General features: G+C 40.9%; 1 protein-coding gene across 1 annotated transcript; it reads right to left on the reverse strand.

The window, feature by feature from the left end:
* Positions 1–19,466: 19,466 nt before the first annotated feature.
* Positions 19,467–21,882, reverse strand: LOC124275694 (adhesive plaque matrix protein 2-like). The gene is made up of 3 exons (XM_046711320.1): positions 21,033–21,882; positions 20,349–20,465; positions 19,467–19,981 (listed from the first exon to the last, which is right to left on the reverse strand). Exons 1-3 carry the CDS (start codon positions 21,220–21,222, stop codon positions 19,899–19,901), a joined length of 390 nt encoding a protein of 129 aa, XP_046567276.1. The 5' UTR covers positions 21,223–21,882; the 3' UTR covers positions 19,467–19,898.
* Positions 21,883–22,195: the final 313 nt, after the last annotated feature.

Genomic DNA, 22,195 nt, shown 5'->3' on the forward strand with positions numbered 1-22,195 from the left:
ACACTTAGTAAACTCTTTGGGGTATAAACAGGTGTGTCACTCTCATGCTGGAAGAAATCCAGGAGCGGTGGGATAGCCTGGTGGTTAAGCGTTCGCTTGTCATGCCAAAGACCCGGGTTCGATTCCCCACATGGGTACGTGTGAAGCCCATTGTCCCCTGCTGTGATATAGCTGGAATATTGCTAAAATCGGCGTAAAACTAAACCCATTCACTCAATGTTGAATGTCATTGGACTTGGAATCCACTATTCAAATGCGTGCGTGGTTACAGAAGAAAGAACCTAATCAGAGGGAATCAGAGATTTTAGAATTCCAGGACGAGACACAGTCCCTGATTTGCCTTGCATCTTATGAAATAAAATTAAAAGGTTAAAGACATGGATACACGTCGGTGATTAAGTTTCAGGTTGGATACAAGTCAAGAAAAATTGTTAAGGGAATATTAAGCGTCCAGGTATATTAGGAGTCCCCAGGGGTGTATTATGAGTCAAGGTATATTAAGAGTCCAGGTATATTAAGAGTCCAGGTATATTAGGAGTCCCCAGGGATGTATTAAGAGTCCAGGTATATTAAGAGTCCAGGTATATTAGGAGCTCCAAGGGGTGTATTAAGAGTCCAGGTATATTAGGAGTCCCCAGGGGTATATTAAGAGTCCAGGTATATTAGGAGTCCCAAGGGGTGTATTAAGAGTCCAGGTATATTAGGAGTCCCAAGGGGTGTATTAAGAGTCCAGGTATATTAAGAGTCCAGGTATATTAGGAGTCCCAAGGGGTGTATTAAGAGTCCAGGTATATTAGGAGTCCCAAGGGGTGTATTAAGAGTCCAGGTATATTAAGAGTCCAGGTATGTTAAGAGTCCAGGTATATTAAGAGTCCAGGTATATTAAGAGTCCAGGTATATTAGGAGTCCGATATATATGGCCACTCAATAGAAGAATGCGCATCGATCTTCCAACAGCAAAAGAATTATAACCTAACTAATGTAACCTATATAATTGGTGTTCGCTAAGGCTCTCTTCTTGGGCATGGCTTATTCTCACATCTGTCGCACTAATCAAAGGATTCCCGTTTCCTAGGTGAAACTGGCAGATGTACCTGAAATATGTGTATGCGTCTCATATATTCATCGATAAACAGCTAGTTTTCTCAGGTAAAGTTGGCCAAAGCATACTAGTCCTCAATGAGACAAAACTGCAGATACAAAGACATTCTATTTGGCAGCCATTGTTGTGATGCGACAAGGTACCAGGCTGTTTTCATTGTTATCTGAATATTATTTTCAATGAATATTTTCGTATATTGTTATAAAAATTGTATTTTTCAGAATAATATACTCATCATGAAAATAGCAATTTCATGTAGCAATGAATTAAAACGTGATTCATTTTACAAAAGGTTTTGCTCTGTTTATGAGTCCTATGGTGTTTATGTTTTGAAACATCACAAAAACGCACCATCCGTAAACTACCCGTATTTAACAGCATGATTTTCAATTTCGGCGTATAGTGTCACAAAATACTTAATTCACATGCAATGGACGTGGAAGTTGGGGATCAGATAGTCTCAATGATGGGTTATAAAGGGTTGATCGCTGTCTGTCGATTATTCACTGTATTTGGAATATTGTTGACGAACGCAAAATGCCACGTCTAAGTGAAGCCAACCGTCATATCGCCATTGAAGCTGGCCAGTCTCAACGTGCAGTTGCCGGACGCATGAATGTTCACCAAAGTTCCATTTCACAGCTCCGGGAGACATATCGCCGGCAGAATTCGGTAGCAGATGCCCCTCATAGTGAGCGACCTCGAGCGACCACTGCGGCGCAGGAGCGCTACATCCGGGTACATCACCTGCGTCATCGAACAGCTACGGCGACCAGTACCGCTCGACAAATACCCGGTTTGAGGAGGCTTTCTGCACAGACCGCCAGGAACAGGTTGAGAGAGGCTTATTTTGGCCCTGTGCTTCGACAACAACATCGTCGACATCGAGTTCAATGGTGCACCAACGTTCAGGCCTGGAACCTACCAAATTGGCGTAGAATCTGGTTCAGTGATGAATAACGATTTCTATTGGAAGGACGCGATGGAAGAATGCGGGTGTACAGACGTCGACGTGAACGTTTCGCCGACGCTTGCGTTCCCCAGGTGGACAGATTCGGCCGGGGCAATGTTATGATGTTGGGAGCGATCACCTGCCGTAGGAGAAGTGATTTGGTGATGATCCAGGGCAACCTGACAGCTCAACGGTACTGTGACGAAATCCTACGCCCACACTTCCTTCCAATCATTGATCGCCAGAGGGAGTTGTTTCAACAGGACAATGCCAGGCCCCACACAGCACGTCACGCTAGAGACTTCCTCCAGAACCACAACATCAATGTGCTCCCCTGGCCCTCAAGATCACCGGACTTAAACCCGATCGAACATCTGTGGGATGCCCTGGACAGACGGGTGCGACGCCGTAACCCTCAGCCCCAGACACTTCAGCAACTCGCACAGGCACTACAGGCAGAGTGGGCTGCGATTGGGCAACTCGAGATCCTGAGACTTATTCGTTCGATGCCGAGGCGATGCCGTGCAGTTCTGGATGCCCACTGTGGTCACACGAGGTATTGACTTCAGCGCCACCACACGTCTCCATGTGACACTCAAACTGACTTTCCTCGAGTTGGTGCCAAAGACGGATAAGTCTGCATTCCAGTGTGCAATTTCGCTATATTTCATTGACTCATAAAGCCTACAAGATGTTTCAAAATAAACATAAAAATACAGTTGAAATTCCTATATGCGTTTCTTTTTTGGGAGAGTATATTACAGATCCTCTGACTGGACTGTACGTACATACAATTATTAAAATTAATTTAATTTAATTTAGAATTTGCTCTTTTTTGTTCACGTATTTTTCAGTAAGTAGACAGTCTCCATGTGTAACATTATGAGAACGGTATCAGCATTGTATGCATACAGTATTTTATTATATGGGGTCGGAATGGTTCACTAGTGATTAAAGCTTTCGCACTTCGAAGACCAAGGTTCAAGTTCGATTTTCTTGAGTACAGTGGGGGAAACCCCTTTAGAAAAGTCGACTAAATAAATAACCGTCAAGTATTCTCCTGTATATATTAATTTTCAAATTCCTATGGCGAGAACCACGACATAATGCACCGAATCCCCTCCCAACACCTCAACAATAGACGTTACCAAGATGCCATAAACAGCCATCGTTAAAAATAGGTTGTTAGATAAGAAGTCTTTCCCCGAATTCATGACTTGTGTAAACCATAGAATGAAAGATTACACACGTTCAATAAAGTGATTCATAGGTACAATAAATTAGTCATCATTTTTTTGGTACACACTGTAATGTTGCTATGAATTTTATCTTTGATGTTACTTTCAGGGTTTAAATGGTCACAGTCCAGACCTATACATATTCATTAAGCTCATTGTCATATATATGTACATCTTAATTAACAAAGCAAAATAATGTTGGTGAAACATGAAAGATGAAGATGGTAAAACTTTCAGTGTTATAAACAAACATATATGGCTTTTTTAATCGGCGATCGTGTCAAAAAGATCCATCGTGCAACTGGATAAACTAATGGGATGCTGTCATTATGAGTGAGTGAGTATGGTTTTACGTCACTTTTTGCAATATTCCAGCAATATCACGGCGGGGGACACGAGGAATTGGCTTCTAATATTACACCCATGGGGAATCTAACCTTGGTCTTCGGCGTGATAAGCGAACGCTTAAACCATTAGGCTACCACACCGTCCCAGATCATTATGAAAACAACATTAGTGTCTAACTGGGATGGAGACATATTCAAGTATGGATATTTTAATGGCGAAACAAATCAACACCAGCACCATATTTCTGCCTGTGGCTCTTTGCTTTGTCTTGTTTTGCACATATTAAAAAGTTGGAATTGGCCGATATGTACAAATTGTGTCATTGTAACATTAGCGTAACATTATGATTCCAGTTAGTCTGTCAAAGCAAATATATCAAAGAAATCCCACGCAAGACTAGAAAATGTGGTAAGTCTAGATTTCCAAAATCTCAGGGTTCCTTTTTATTATATTTTGGGTTTTTTTTCACTATGAGGCTTTTTTCTGTAGAAATATGTTCATTTCAGAGACTAGTTGTTAATCTAGATTCCAGATAGTCGTCATGTTTAGACAGACTAGGTTTAGAGTAGCTTCTCTTTGAATAAAGGGTCTTTGTTTATTTGAACACTTTCGTTATTCGAATAGTGGAGGTTCAAGAATCGAGCGAAACGTGTTAAAGAACATCTTAATCCTTTGATAATTAAGTTACCTTACACAAAATTCAACCCCGACATGAACCTCTAGTACATTATGCGTTATATTTTGTTTTCAGTATATTGTCCGACCAACGCATGTGTTGCTGATTGGCAGGTCGACTCGCCATGTTGATAGTGTTACAATTTACTGTGCAGGGACTCGGTCAGCTCCTTTATATACATGTATGCCGATTGCAGTATACATATCAATATCAATGTAATCACGATAAACAACTGAAGGAAAGGGAGTCAAAGCAAACGGTTGGTTGCGAGTTCTACGTACGAACAATTTCCTCTCAAACCTGTTCAGCTGTTAAGGCAAATGACCTGGATGCCTGACGAATTCTACTTATTATTTTCAGATAATTTCGTACAAGTGATGAATGCTGGTGCGGTGGGGTTAGTCTAGTGGTTAAAGCGTTGGCCCGTCACACCGAAGAACCGGGTTCAAATCCCCACGTGGGTACAATGAGTGAAGCCCATGTCTGGTGTGCCCCGCCGTGATATTGGTGGAACATTGCATAAGAGGCGTAAAGCCAAACTCTCTCACTCACTGACTGACTGACTGAGTTTGGTTTTACGCCGCTTTTAGCAATATTCCAGCAACATCACGGCGGGGGACACCAGAAATGGGCTTCACACATTGTACCCATGTGGGGATTTGAACCCGGGTCTTCGGTGTGACGGGCCAACGCTTTAACCACTAGACTACCCCACCGCCCCCTCTCTCACACACTATGATGAATACTGAAAGATATATATCCAAATTCGATGCAGTTCTTCATAGAAATTAGCAACATTTTGAGGCAGTAGTTGATCATTGATCTAAAGCTTATGTTCATGGACTATGTTATCCATATTGTTTAAATATGAAACTGAGCTACTTTACTTGAACGGTAATTAGGCTTGTGGCAGAAAATGCTTCATGACATTTCAACAAAAGGATGACTGAGTTGAGTTTTACGCCGCACTCAGCAATATTCCAGCTATATGACGGCGGTACGTAAATTATCGAGTCTGGACCAGACAATCCAGTGATCAACAGCATGAGCATCGACCTGCGCAATCGGGAACCGATGACATGTGTCAACCAATTCAACGAGCCTGACCACCCAATCTCGTAAGTCGCCTCTTACGACAAGCATGGGTTACTGAAGATCAATATTCGAACCCGGACCTTCACGTGTCACATTTCAACAGATAATTTTATCAACTTTTAAAAGAACATTAGAACATGTTTTTAAACATATTTTATTCATTCAAGAAAAGGATTGGGCACAAGTTATCCAACTTAGAAAAGCCCTCTCCAGATAATTACACAATTCATCTTACAACAAAGTACACAAGTGACAGACATAGGCTAGGATATGTACAACAGATGTTAACTGAGAAAGCGTTTTGTTTGAGAGATATAGATATGTACATATTTGAAAACATTCTGGTATGTGTATTTGTACTCTTTAAAAATGTTGGAGACATTCCATTTTGGAGGGACATTACTTGCCAACCAAGTTTGGCCATGATTGTATATGGAATTAGAAAAGATTACTCCATTTAAATCGTGTTTGAATTTCATGCCCTCACGCCAAGTTGAGTCAATATCACGTAACGATTCACAGAATGTAATTAACAAATTACAATCAAGATACCGACACACAAATGGCGTTGATGACCGACGTCGATCTGGTAGACCAAGGGCATCAACTGGCGCACAAGACCGTTTCATGCTGAAACCGTGGTCAGAATGCCTCTTAAACTGGAGACCCGTGAAGATCCGGGTTTGAATTGGTCTTAAGCAACCAATGCTTGTCGTGAGAGGAGACTAACGGGATCGGGTGGTCAGGTTCGCTGACTTGGTTCACACATGTCATCATATCTCAAATGAGTAGATTGATGCTCATGCTGTTGATCACTGGATTGTCTGGTTCAGTCCTCGATTATTTACAGACCGCCACCATATAGCTGGAATGTTGCTGAGTGCGGCGAAAAACGAAACTCACTCAAGCAGTTTCCTCTAATGGTAGTTATGGGTTGGTTGATGTATCGTATCCCAAAGGTGTTAATCGAGGCTCTTTATGTTAACCACTTGATTGTATGGTCAAGATTCGATTACTTTCCAGATGCCGCCATTTAGTTGCAGTATTTCTGAGAGAGTCGTTAATAAAAATGTTTCTACATTTACATTTTAGTGGTCATATACCATATAAATGATGTATTTATGTAAAGCATGAGGTTTAATAGTTTAGGCTTTTTTTTTTTTTTAAAAACAATTCTTTTGCTTTTATTCACTATAAAACCTAACATTATAACTTGGTTTAACTATAATGTGAACCCAGGTTCAAAGCGCTCAATGTTCTAACTATCAACAATCAATATTTGATTACACAAATGATTAAACCTTGCATGTGTTTTTCTGTTTGTAGTTACCAAACATTTCAAATTGATTTATACAACCTGACATGAGTGAAGAAATTGTTTCTCGCTCTCAGCAATGGTAACTTCCTCATTGCCTGATAGGATTCAAATCGGATCATTTTGACACGTGATATAGAATTTCACAAATAGTAGCCCTTATGTCAAAACAGGACATGATGACATGCGTTAAAGGATATATTAAACTAAAAATACTATTTTTTAGATCAACTCTATCTTTGATCGTGAAATTGGAATCAAGAACATGTTTACAATGGTAACGAAACAAAACAGTTCGAGTTATATAACCTAACACGCTTTAAGTGTTTGTGGGGGGTGAAGTGGACGGGTGTAGTTTGTTCACAAGTGTGCCCCTGTCTTGGTGATTTATCTAACAGGATCTGACCCTATTCTAAGCACACATTGTGTCTTTGGTCCTCCCTGCATAAGTTTTAGGAGCGGCTCAGTTTGGACGCGTGATGTGCATGTTTTACATGCGCTATCGTGTCAACTTGTTGTATATCTGTAATATCTTCTATCTTGCCACTTGTTCAGATGCGTCACTTGATCTTCTGGTTTGATTGCAGGCACCCGTCGCTTGGCAACAAACAACAAGCGGAGTCAGGCAACATGCAAACAATCAAATTTTCTTGAAAATTGTGCAAGTACATTTTCGGGAACACATAGTGTCATAACTGATTTCAAATTATCCATGTGTGTAATTTAGTCTGCCTTTGTACGCCCAAGGGGCTGTGGTAGCCCAGTGGTGAAAGCGCCCGCTCATCACGCTGAAGAGCCGGTTCGATTCCGCACATGGGTACAATGTGTGAAGCCCATTTCTGGTTTCCCCGCAGTGATATTGCTGACAGGTAGCCCGTCATTTTGAGCCAGCCATAGTTCTCATTCAGGTCCTTCAAGATCCGGGTTTGAATTGGTCTTCAGTAATCCATGTCGTAAGAGGCGACTAACGGAATTGGGTGGTCAGGCTCGCTGGCTTCGTTGACACATGTCATCGGTTCCCAATTGCGCAGATCGATGCTCATGCTGTTGATCACTGGATTGTCTGGTCCAGACTCGATTGTTTACAGGCCGCCGCCATATAGCTGGAATATTGCTGAGTGCGGCGTAAAACTAAACTCACTCACTCACTCACTGATTCAGGTTCGGGAAGATCCGGGTTAGAATTGGTCTTCAGTAACCCATGTCGTAAGAGGCGACTAACGGGATCGGGTGGTCAGATATATTGCGATATCATCGATGCTCATGATCACTGAATTGTCTGGTCCAAACCTGATTATGTACAGGCCGTGGTCATATATTTGGATTATTCCAAAATTGTCACAATGGAACTAATGAACTCCAACTGCGATAGCTATCTATTGACTATAACTTTATTTCTGTTCTTTAGAAATATGACCCGTGAAGATCCGGGTTACATGTCATCGTATCCCAATTGCGTTGATCGATGCTCATGATGTTGATCACTGGTTTGTCTGGTTCAGACTCGATTATTTACAGACCGCTGGATTATTTCGGAGTGCGTCGATAAACAACAAACAAACAAACGAACAAACATTGTAATTTTTTTTGTAATCTTAATGTTATCATAAGCACTTCGAGCTCGGAACATAAACAAGCAAAGCGGGTACATCAACCCATGACACCCTTGTGACCAGTGAACAACGTACATTTATCTTACCGAACACCTCAATGTTAATTTTGAACTGTATCGGATCATAATTAGGTGAGGTGAGGTGAAGTGAAAATGGATTTTACGTCGTGCTTGAGAATATTTCGCTCATATGACGACGTGTATGCGTGTGTATGTGTATGTGCGGCTGCTTGTACTGGCCCAGTCTTAAGCTGGTTTTATAGTGCTAGCCCACTGAGATACCATGCCGCAGTGAAGCATGAATACCCCACTCAGACACATTATACTGACTCCGAGCCGACCAGTCCTTGTTGTACCCATTAATGCCGAGCGCCAAGCAGGGACCAACAAGTACCATATTTTAACGTCTTTTGGTATGACGCGGTCGGGGATCGAACCCACGACCTTCCGCTCTCCGGGCGGACGCTCTAACCACTACACCACGGAGGCGGTCGGATCATAATTAGGAGTACCAGAGTTAGGCAATTTTTCGAGATAAAGAATTACTAACACGAAATACCAAATGAATTCCCACAGTTCGGTATTCTCAGCGGGTAACATAAAAAGTGTTACTCGCTTGTAAGCTGGGAGCATTGAAAATAATAGAAGAAAGCTCAGTCAATCTGAAAACGACATTTATGTGTGGGGTAAGATAATTGTTTTTATTCCGGTTGATCTTAAAACCTCACTTTTCAAAAATGTCATCACATAATCCGTGAAATTGTGATAAATGCAACTGATCAAGGGATATTTCCTATTATGACAAGCAACATTCAATAACGTACTGGCCCCATTCAATAACGTACCGTATCCCAATTGCTTAGATCGATGCTCATGATGTTGATCACTGGTTTGTCTGGCCCAGACTCGATTATTTACAGACCGTTGTCAGATAGCTGGAATAATGCTGAGCGCGGCGTTAAACAACTACCAACCAACCAATCAATAATATACCGTGTGTTGAGTACAAGTCATAACCAGGGTTAACGCTTAACGACACGAGTGACGGCGATAACACCGTTAATCAGCAATGTAAGTAACTGTAAGGGTGAGATGTATAAACTCGCACAGTCATTAGATTAAACTAAGTGACTTTGTTTGTGTTTGGTTTTTGTTTGTGGCAAGAGAGGTTTTACGCCCCTCTTATCAGTGTTACAGTTCTTCCACTTCGTGTCAACATATAGTGAGGGGAAAGTTTTAAGTATGCACAAGCCTTGGTCGTTTACTACGAAAGCTTAATGCTGCCACTTTTGTACCGTAACATATTTTCTTCAGCGACAGTTCTCGTTGCTTCAATTATTTTCTCTTTACTTCAATTATGTTTTCATTGCCTCGATTATTTTCTCGTTGCTTCAACTGTTTTTTCGTTGCTTCGATAATGTTTCCGTTACTTTAAGTTTCTTTCAAAAACTTGAAATTTCGAGTAATTGTTCGTTGCTACGAGTATTTTCTCGTTACTGTAATTATTTTTTCCCTGCTTTGATTAATTTATCATTGCTTCAAATTTAAAATATCAAATTCAAAAATATCAAGTACGTGAAGTCTTTCAAGAAACTTGAATTAACGAGAATTTTAAAGTAGAGAAAATACTCGAAATTTCAAGTTTTTGAAAGAAACTTGAAGCAACGAGAAAGTACACGAATCAATGAGAAATTAATGAAACAATGAAAACATAATTGATGCAGCATTGTGCAGTACTGAAGCTGTGTCATGTTTGTTTTTTTGTTTGTTGTTTAACGCCGCACTCAGCAATAGTTTAACTGTATTCCGAAGGTCAGTAAATAATCGAGTCTGGAGTAGACAATCCAGTGATCAACAGCGTAAGCATCGATCTACCCAATTGGGACACGATGACGTGTGTCAACCAAGTCAGCGAGCCTGACCACCCTATGCCGTTAGTCCCTTATTACGGCAAGCATGGGTCGCTGAAGACCAATTCTAGCCCAGATCTTCATATAAGGAACAAACTTAAGTAAAAAAGGACTCGGTTTTCGTTTGTAAAAATATAATAATATGATTCAATAAAACATAAAGCACAATCAGGCCTTGAACATGCCCTTGAACAAGTGACATTTTGGGTATCGATCCCCGCTGTCTGGACACAGTGTCAAACTAAACCATCAAACTTATAGTAGTCTTGCGAGAACAAGAGCAAATATTGATCCTTGATCAGCGAGCAGATTAATCAACATTTACGTCACCAGCAATTGATACCTTATCTCCCCTTACAAAATACAAAATCGCTCTGTCACCGGAATACGTGACATATTTATTAAGCAACCTTCCTTCAGGGTTCAGTCTACCCATTGTGACAAGCTGGAGTGAATTAAGATAACACCAATTGCTAAGACTACTGTCAGGGGTTAGTAAATGTTCTCAAATAATCAACCGACTTGTTATTTGTGGATTGAGATAGGATTGGCTAAATTGATTGATAATGGAAAATATCGTCCATAGGAAACAATATTAATGATTATCGATATGAAAATTGTGTTATTGATAATGTCGTACATTAACTTTTGTGATTGAAAAACGGTTTCATTTTCTCACACAATATACAAATTTAGGACTTTATTCATGGTCTGCTTCTAAATTATGCCCACATGGGTACAATGAGTGAAGCCCATTTCTGGTGTCCCCCGCCGTGATATTGCTGGAATATTGCTAAAAAGCGGCGTAAAACCAGTCAGTCTAAATTATGTTCAGGACGCTGCTTTGTTCATAATCCATGCAAAAACATGTCGTCATTCACCAGTGATGTCAAATATATTTATTTCTTTCAGTCATTTTTTCCCTTTGTGCTCCGATATTTATCGACAATTGATCGATATTTAGGTAAATAGTATTATATCGATCTCTATGATTGATATCGATAGCCAACCCTAGATTGTAGACTTTGTCCTATATAAGTCATTCCAGGTGTTTGCAAATGAGGCAGTCTTCGAGAGCTCTTGATGAAGTCGGAAACACTAATTCAACGTCTCAAAGATTTTAGATATTTTTCAACCAACCATTGTCTGAAAGAATACATGTATAGTGACACCGCTGTCTTCTAGACAGGAAGGGCGGTGGGGTAGCCTACTGGTTAAATTCTACCTGTTATTTTCAGATAATTGTACGAGCGTATTAAGATGAATACTGGTGCGGTGGGGTAGTCTAGTGGTTAAAGCGTTCGCTCGTCACGCCGAAGACCCGGGTTCGAGTCCCCACATGGGTACATTGTGGGAAACCCATTTCTGGTGTCCCCCGTCGTGATATTGCTGGAATATTGCTGTGAGCGGCGTAAGACCAAACTCACTCATTTACCCTGGAACAATTGTATTCCAATGACATTGACCTAACTGTCGGTGTTAGTGTTGTGAATTGGTTAAAATCTCATAATTGATGATTGGTTCATGACAACCGATCAATCATCGAAAATAATTGGTTAGCGTCATTTATGAAATGTGTTAATGCACAAAAAAATAAGGAAAAAAACATGTAGTTCTTTGGGGTTTTTTGTGCAAACTTTCACATCTTTAAAGGATGACTAGTATGGAGGAACATAAATTTCTTGGAGTCTTTAAGATAAATTCAATCATGACTTGGAACGAGCTTGTAGTGCTTATGAAATGTAACAGACAAAACCAACCTAGTGAAAAATACTGTTAATGAAAGCAAGTGTTCTAGAGTTGTTTGTGTTCGATTTAGAGAAAACATGATCGTTTGCTTGGTCGTTTAGTCACTGCGACCAATCTTCGATTATTTCAATTAATCGGACCACCACTAGTCGGTGTACCCCCACCTGTGAAAATCTCTCTACAGTCTACCCATTGTGACAAGCCGAAAACAACAGTAGTGAATTCAGATAAGACTTCATTGCTACGAGAACCCCCTGCCTGCTTCGGTAAATGTCTACACACCTCACTGCCTGACATAATCAGTTAAACTGTGTCACTGATAAATGTTATACAGTCATATTTCTTATTATGCCAAGCAACATTCAATGTTCTGTGTTTAGAACCAGTCAAAGCAAGCGGTAAAGCACGAACGATACATGTGGTGGTGTTAACACTGTTAGTCAGGACTGCATGCCGCAGAATGGGTGAGATACATCACAGGTAAACTGTAGCGCAAATAGGGCTGCGTCACTCCGTTGAACCGGAAGCTGGCACTAGTGGCAGGGGTAACGGAGGCGAAGAGCCATTTGACATGCCACATGTTGAATTAAATAGATTTTACGTGAGTAATTATTAAATATTAGGTTGGAAATATGAGAGCACAACCCAGTGTGGAAATGGGTGTCTACCTTTCATGGTGGCGATATTTTATTTTGATATTAAAAATATTTTTCGAACCGAAGCGAGAGAAGTACGTTGCCAACCTTTGCTCGCTTCGCTCGCATATATACTCATGCCAATAATGGTTGTCAGCACCCTCCCACCCCAACCCCCAACACCCCAAACACCCCTCTCCAATTATAAAAATTGAAGGGGGTGACAACCATTATTGGCATGAGTATAGGAAGACTGGACATTTTCTCTTTGTTGCGCAACCCTATTCGCGATACAGTTTGCCAGTGGACCTTAACTCGCATAGTCTTAAAATTACAGAGAATAATATAGACTTGACCAAATATTGACGGAAAGAATTCAATGTATAGTTACCCCACTGTCTTCACAAGGCAACCATTGACTGAAAGAGTGAGCGAGTGAGTATGATTGACTGGCGGGGAAGAATACAATGTATAGTTACCCCACTGTCTTCACAAGGCAACCATTGACTGAAAGAATACAATGTATATTTACCCCACTGTCTCCACAAGGCAACCATTGACTGAAAGAATACAATGTATAGTTACCCCACTGTCTCCACAAGGCAACCATTGACTGAAAGAATACAATGTATAGTTACCCCACTGTCTCCACAAGGCAACCATTGACTGAAAGAATACAATGTATAGTTACCCCACTGTCTCACACAAGGCAACCATTGACTGAAAGAATACAATGTATAGTTACCCCACTGTCTCCACCAGGCAACCATTGACTGAAAGAATACAATGTATAGTTACCCCACTGTCTTCACAAGGCAACCATTGACTGAAAGAATACAATGTATAGTTACCCCACTGTCTCCTTCACAAGGCAACCATTGACTGAAAGAATACAATGTATAGTTACCCCACTGTCTCCACAAGGCAACCATTGACTGAAAGAATACAATGTATAGTTACCCCACTGTCTTCACAAGGCAACCATTGACTGAAAGAATACACAAGGCAACCCATTGACTGAAAGAATACAATGTATAGTTACCCCACTGTCTCCACCAGGCAACCATTGACTGAGGCAACCATTGACTGAAAGAATACAATGTATAGTTACCCCACTGTCTCCACAAGGCAACCATTGACTGAAAGAATACAATGTATAGTTACCCCACTGTCTCCACAAGGCAACCATTGACTGAAAGAATACAATGTATAGTTACCCCACTGTCTCCACAAGGCAACCATTGACTGAAAGAATACAATGTATAGTTACCCCACTGTCTCCACAAGGCAACCATTGACTGAAAGAATACAATGTATAGTTACCCCACTGTCTCCACAAGGCAACCATTGACTGAAAGAATACAATGTATAGTTACCCCACTGTCTCCACAAGGCAACCATTGACTGAAAGAATACAATGTATAGTTACCCCACTGTCTCCACAAGGCAACCATTGACTGAAAGAATACAATGTATAGTTACCCCACTGTCTCCACAAGGCAACCATTGACTGAAAGAATACAATGTATAGTTACCCCACTGTCTCCACAAGGCAACCATTGACTGAAAGAATACAATGTATAGTTACCCCACTGTCTCCACAAGGCAACCATTGACTGAAAGAATACAATGTATAGTTACCCCACTGTCTTCCACAAGGCAACCATTGACTGAAAGAATACAATGTATAGTTACCCCACTGTCTCACACAAGGCAACCATTGACTGAAAGAATACAATGTATAGTTACCCCACTGTCTCCACAAGGCAACCATTGACTGAAAGAATACAATGTATAGTTACCCCACTGTCTTCACAAGGCAACCATTGACTGAAAGAATACAATGTATAGTTACCCCACTGTCTCCACAAGGCAACCATTGACTGAAAGAATACAATGTATAGTACCAGGCAACCATTGACTGTTGCCACTGTCTCCACAACAACCATTGACTGACTGTCTCCACTGTCTTCAGGCAACCATTGACTGAAAGAATACAATGTATAGTTACCCCACTGTCTTCACAAGGCAACCATTGACTGAAAGAATACAATGTATAGTTACCCCACTGTCTCCACAAGGCAACCATTGACTGAAAGAATACAATGTATAGTTACCCCACTGTCTCCACAAGGCAACCATTGACTGAAAGAATACAATGTATAGTTACCCCACTGTCTCCACAAGGAAAGAAACCATTGACTGAAAGAAAGAATACAATGTATAGTTACCCCACTGTCTTCACAAGGCAACCATTGACTGAAAGAATACAATGTATAGTTACCCCACTGTCTCCACAAGGCAACCATTGACTGAAAGAATACAATGTATAGTTACCCCAACCCATTGACTGAAAGAATACAATGTATAGTTACCCCACTGTCTCCACAAGGCAACCATTGACTGAAAGAATACAATGTATAGTTACCCCACTGTCTCCACAAGGCAACCATTGACTGAAAGAATACAATGTATAGTTACCCCACTGTCTCCACAAGGCAACCATTGACTGAAAGAATACAATGTATAGTTACCCCACTGTCTTCACAAGGCAACCATTGACTGAAAGAATACAATGTATAGTTGCACCCACTGTCTCCACAAGGCAACCATTGACTGAAAGAATACAATGTATAGTTACCCCACTGTCTCCACAAGGCAACCATTGACTGAAAGAATACAATGTATAGTTACCCCACTGTCTCCACAAGGCAACCATTGACTGAAAGAATACAATGTATAGTTACCCACTGTCTTCACAAGGCAACCATTGACTGAAAGAATACAATGTATTACCCCACTGTTACCCCCCCACTGTCTCCACAAGGCAACCATTGACTGAAAGAATACAATGTATAGTTACCCCACTGTCTTCACAAGGCAACCATTGACTGAAAGAATACAATGTATAGTTACCCCACTGTCTTCACAAGGCAACCATTGACTGAAAGAATACAATGTATAGTTACCCCACTGTCTTCACAAGGCAACCATTGACTGAAAGAATACAATGTATAGTTACCCCACTGTCTCCACAAGGCAACCATTGACTGAAAGAATACAATGTATAGTTACCCCACTGTCTCCACAAGGCAACCATTGACTGAAAGAATACAATGTATAGTTACCCCACTGTACCCCACTGTCTCCACAAGGCAATACCATTGACTGAAAGAATACAATGTATAGTTACCCCACTGTCTCCACAAGGCAACCATTGACTGAAAGAATACAATGTATAGTTACCCACTGTCTTCACAAGGCAACCATTGACTGAAAGAATACAATGTATAGTTACCCCACTGTCTCCACAAGGCAACCATTGACTGAAAGAATACAATGTATAGTTACCCCACTGTCTTCACAAGGCAACCATTGACTGAAAGAATACAATGTATAGTTACCCCACTGTCTCCACAAGGCAACCATTGACTGAAAGAATACAATGTATAGTTACCCCACTGTCTCCACAAGGCAACCATTGACTGAAAGAATAGTTACAATTGACTGAAAGAATACAATGTTACCCCACTGTCTCCACAAGGCAACCATTGACTGAAAGAATACAATGTATAGTTACCCCACTGTCTCCACAAGGCAACCATTGACTGAAAGAATACAATGTATAGTTACCCCACTGTCTCCACAAGGCAACCATTGACTGAAAGAATACAATGTACAGTTGCACCACTGTCTCCACCAGGCAACCATTGACTGAAAGAATACAGGGACAGTTGCACCACTGTCTCCACAAGGCAACCATTGACTGAAAGAATACAATGTATAGTTGCACCACTGTCTCCACAAGGCAACCATTGACTGAAAGAATACAATGTATAGTTGCACCACTGTCTCCACAAGGCAACCATTGACTGAAAGAATACAATGTATAGTTACCCCACTGTCTTCACAAGGCAACCATTGACTGAAAGAATACAATGTATAGTTACCCCACTGTCTCCACAAGGCAACCATTGACTGAAAGAATACAATGTATAGTTACCCCACTGTCTCCACAAGGCAACCATTGACTGAAAGAATACAATGTATAGTTACCCCACTGTCTCCACAAGGCAACCATTGACTGAAAGAATACAGGTACAGTTGCACCACTATCGTCTGGACCAAGCAACCACTGGCTGAAGAATTTATATGTATAGTTACACCATTGCCTTCAGTCAAGCCTTTGTTTCAAAAGTGTAAGTACACGTCCAGTGTTTATTGTCAGAATAATGCGTGAATTCCAGACTTCGTAGATAGCACATGCTCAAAATGTTTAGTTGATGCGGTCGGTTTGTTGATGCGTTTATTGCAATCCAAAGAGAATTTGGTCAAGACGCTAAACTTCCGGTACACCTATGATCTAATGCCTTACACTAATTGTCATGAAGTAAATTCCTTCAAATATAGTCAAAGGCAAGAGGTACTGAGACACACAAACAAGAGAATCGGTGTTAAACAAGTACTGTTTCAAGGTAAGGTAGCGATCAACAGTCTGTAAGAATAGCACAACTGGCAGCGGCACAACACAAGAGGGGGTTGACAAGCATGTTCACAGTGTCATGCCAGAGAGTAGACTTGTAAACTGACTCAGGCCTTTTACCTTCGCCTCAATGAGGCCACTAAACCTCGATGAAAATCCTGGGGAAGATCATTAGATATCCGATTGAGGATTGGTTTCCTGTTCGACGAAGACGCCGCAAACATCAGTCCATTTCAACCCAGAGGTGTCCAATGAGTGACACATCCACGGATCTTGCGGGCCAAAGTAACACATTGACATTGTTCTGATTGAGGTGCTGCTGTACAGTTTGAGCAACCTGTGGTCTTGTGTTATCGTGTTGTAACGCCACTCCAGGAACGTTCTGTTGCAAACCCTGTAATTAGGAGAATCTTGTCTCGGTACTTCAATCACAATCATTGGCGTCCTTCTGCAGCTGCTATAACATCCCAGAATGATGCGTGAGAGATTTTTCATTTCCCTGATGTCACTTCCATGATTCATGCCATCGGGCGCCAGCATTGAAAGACGCGTGACTGTTGTGACTTTGACAGAGTGATTTGTGCATGATTTCCTGAACTGCAGGGGCGGTGGGATAGCCTAGGGGTTACAGGCGTTTGCTCGTCATGGGTTTCATTCCCCATATGGGTACAATGTGTGAAGCCCATTTCTGGTGTCCCCCGCCGTGATATTGCTAGAAAATTGCTAAAAGTGGCGTACAACTAAACTCACTCACTCACTCAATGTACCTGTTCTGAAACACGTCATGTTTGATGAGCTGTTGTACCACTTAGTGTCGGGTGATTTGTGTGTTCTTGTGACGTTTGGAAGGAGAGCTGTTTCCGGATGCAATATAAATGAGGTAACGTGACAGGAAGAAGTGCCTGCCCCATGTACGGTTTGGTCAGGTGTCAATCATGAAGATCAAGGTGGAGTTATTTGTCAACTCACTCTGACTGACCTTGCAGTGTTTGCATTTTGTTTGTTTATTTGCTTTGTTTGTTTATTTGTTGTTTAACGTTGCACTCAACAATATTCCAGCTATATGGCGGCGGTCCCCCCGTCTGGTAGTCGACGGAGGTAACGATGAATACTGAGCCTTTTGAAAACAAATTGGCATGTGTTTTCTTTGATACTTTTCTAATGACCCGTGAAGATCCGGGTTAGAATTGATCTTCAGTAACCCATGTTTGTCGTAAGAGGCGACTACCAGGATCGGGTGGTCAGGCTCGTTGACATGGTTGACACATGTCATCTTATCCCAACTGCGTAGATCGATACTCATGATGTTGATCACTGAATTGTCTGGTAGAGACTCGATTATATATACAGACCGCCGGCGTATAGCGGCGTTCAACAAAACCCAAACTAAACCAAACCTTTTCTAATGCTGTATTTGCATTTTATCACCGCTTCTTTAAAATGAGAGATTTGCCGAAGGTGTCCCTAAATTATGTATAGACATTTTCTTGTACGTGCAAACTGTAAACATGGTTGCATGCAAACGATACACCTTAAAATGGTTTAATAATGTTCCGATATCGAACATTTGCAGATGTTATGTTTTATCTGCCGCCTTTTTTTTCATGGATCGACATGTTGGCTATTGATGTCTTCGCAAGGACGATGTCCGTGTCAAACGACTTAGAGGTGTCTATAAGAAAAGTGTAACCATTCAGAATACTGATCTCCGATGAACATGAAGTTGTATATCACACAAACATTTGAAAAGGAAGCAAGGTTTATATCATCCATCCATCCATAAACCCATCCATCCATAATCCTTCCATCCATCCATCCATTCATCCATCAATTTTTGAAAGTGCATAGTTCTTAAAGCAAGTAGGTAAATGTGAAGATCCGGCTTAAAGTTTGGCTTCAGGAAGCCACGTTTGTCGTAAAAGCCGACTTAAGGGATCGGGAGGTCAGTCTCGCATGTCATCGTATCCCTGCGTTGTTAAATGCCTTAAACATTACGGATACAAGTGCAGAATTCCAGAGTTGCAGATGTTTAGAATTATGTGTTCATGCTTTCTAGTACGAACTATGTTTGTTTCTTCTGGACCTTGTTCAAAGCATTATCCTTATGACAATGGAACAATCACAAATCTACTTCTACGTACATACGTTTGGTAAAGAGCTGCTGAAGTTTTGTAAAATACCTCCAGATCAGGTTGATATTTCTCATATGATTGTAAACACTTTTACAGATGTTGTTGATGTATTTCTGCAGGCTTATTTCCGAGTCAAATATATAAGTTCTGTAAATCACTGGGCGAAAAAATAATCTACCTTTAGAGAATACAGCATTTCCTCACCAAACACATGAACACTTTTGCAGAACAAAGGGCGTTTATTTCCAAAACCAGTTCAAGACATATAATATAATATAATGTATTCGACATATAGTTTTTGTTCAAAAGGGTAGATAACATCCACTTTTATTCAGTGACCTACACAATGGCCACGTCATCAGCTTCAGCCATCACAGAAATACTTTCGGATACCCTTTAAGACAATCCGCTACGGTTGTATTGTATAATTTCAGATAATTAACAACGCTGTACTGGATTGTTCCAAGTGTGTTTAAAATACTAGTTTGTATTTATAGATTCGTCACAAATACCAAAAAAAGAACTCCATGAACAATCATAAACAAGAACGTTTAGCACACAATGAAAATAGTGAAAGCATATGCATGTTTTGTAAAGTCAGATTTGAACACGTAACGAAGGCTCGTTTCACGTTTACGTCAGCGTTGCTCTTTAGGTCAAGGTCATCCTGATGATATGGGCAGCAAGGAGAGTAGCCAGGAAGGACGACAGATAGATCGCATTGGCTGTGCCTGCTGTAAAAATATGTAAATGCATACACAACTTATACTCATTGCTCAATCGATGACCGCGATAATCCATGGTTTAACTAACGATCTCGATATTTGTTTAATCACCCTTTGTTTCGAACTATTGATCAGCCGATAGGGGTTGCGACTAATATTTGCAATTACAATTTGACAAAACCATGCGTAAGGTAGGTTCGAATCGTATGTTGTGTCCAGCTGTTTTTGCATAGATACATACTTTCTTACAGCTAGTAAAGAAATCTCTCATAAACATAAACAGACGCAAAACCTTGGTCAATTGCTATATTCAGAAAGAGTAAATAAACACATTGATGTCATAGGATTATGTTACAAAGGTATATCTCCTGCTTACCATTTTGACATTTGTCTCCCGAAAAGCCATCGTCACATTTACACAGAGGCTTTGTTTGGTCGTCCTTGTCAGCTTTGCATTTCCCGTGGTTACTGCAGCTGTGGCCTGCGCAAGGACCTGGTACAGATGTTAACAAACGTAGCGTCATGAACAACTATCAGTGCGGAATGTCCATGATGGCCACTTCCAGGACAATCACTATCAGGACTATCACTATCTACGTCTACCATGACATTTCCTTTGTTCCGTGCGATATTACCACAGCATATAGTCATGGAAACTTAGTGACTGATCACGATTGGTTGTTTAGCACCGCGACGTTTTACCATCTGTCAACGCATCTGTCAACGCCCCCGTGTCATGCAAGTGTGGTTGAAACAGAGTGAGTGAATGAATGCGTTTAGTTTTACGCCGCACTCAGCAATGTTCCAGCTATGTGGCGGTGATCTGTACATTATCGTGTCTGGTCCAGACAATCCAGTGATCAACAGTATGAGCACCGATCTACGCAATTGGGAACCGATGACATGTGCCAACCAAGGCAGCGAGCCTGACCACCCGATCCCGTTAGTCGCTTCTTACGACAAGCATGAGTTGCTGAACCCAGTTCTAACCGGATCTTCACGGGTCTAAAATGCTTGAAGTCAAAACATTTCAACATCACTCTGCTCCATTAATCCATACCTTCCTCACACGTCAGTCCGCTGTATCCAGACGTGCAGTCACACGTGTAGTTACTGCCGCCGACGGTTACGTTGCCCCCCTCAGGTACGTTGCATTTCCCCCCATGCTTGCAGGGTTTTGGCGAGCAAGCATCTTTTTCTGTGATAAACATTACATTCGTCATGGTAAAATACATATCAAACCAGTTCATGGCATCAGCTCAATGACATATAAACGTGTGATTCAGGGGAGGTAATCCTAGTGCAGTGGTCGACCCTCCTTCATTCAACTATATTTACAAAATGTGCCTGATGTTTAACCAGAAATAAATTTCGAGAATATATATTGTTAAAGATTGTTGAATGTACAACAAAATATTAGACTAGATTAATAGCAAGTGCATATAATTTCGTTCTTACGAATCAAGTTTGGTACAGGGTACTCTTACACAAACTGTCAAACCTTACGTTTGACTTACGTAAATGTAAGTGAGTGAGTGAGTTTAGTTTTACGCCGCTTTTAGCAATATTCCAGCTATATCACGGCGGGGGACACCAGAAATGGGCTTCACATATTGTACCCATATGGGGAATCGAACCCGGTCATCGGCGTGACGAGCCAACGCTTTAACCACTAGGCCACCCCACCGCCCCACGTAAATGTAAGGTGTGGTATGTAATTTTAATCGACAAAAGTTTCAAGAGATATTTCATGTTTACGCAGCCAATATTACTTTTAAATTTATCCTGACTGTTTTAAGGTTAACTAGACAGTTTGTTTGTGCATTTCAGCAACATTTGTAGGAATGGTTGTGTAATGTTTATATTATAGAGTTTTTTAATCCCTTCTAGTTGTATACAGTATAATATCATACAGTTAGAGGATACTCGGAAATAATTCCAAATTATGCGAAACATCAAGAAAGGGCTTTGAGAACAGCAAAGGAAATAATAAATTACAAGTTCCTTGAAATCAGGGTTTTACTGAAATACAATACCCCTCTGCTGGAAGATCTGTGGACCATTTCATAGAAGGTCGCATCGGATGAACTTTCTCATACGAAAATCAGCTTCGAGGCTTTAAATGCATCGGACGAATGAGCGAAGCATTCTTAAAATATTTTTGTCCCTCGAAATTAAAATCATCGACCTGTTTCCTTTTTGTAATGTATGAAGACTGCATCA

Source organism: Haliotis rubra, unplaced genomic scaffold (genome assembly GCF_003918875.1).
Source record: "Haliotis rubra isolate DU_JTF1 unplaced genomic scaffold, ASM391887v1 Scf201, whole genome shotgun sequence".
Lineage (NCBI taxonomy): Eukaryota > Metazoa > Mollusca > Gastropoda > Lepetellida > Haliotidae > Haliotis > Haliotis rubra.

Bases quoted from the DNA above. Each gene is read 5' to 3' on its own strand.
- LOC124275694 (XM_046711320.1), bottom strand. From the start codon at position 21,222: ATGAACTGGTTTGATATGTATTTTACCATGACGAATGTAATGTTTATC. The intron at 20,466-21,032 runs GTATGGATTAAT...CATCTGTACCAG, and splicing joins CGGACTGACGTGTGAGGAAG to GTCCTTGCGCAGGCCACAGC. The intron at 19,982-20,348 runs GTAAGCAGGAGA...ATATTTTTACAG, and splicing joins GGGAGACAAATGTCAAAATG to CAGGCACAGCCAATGCGATC.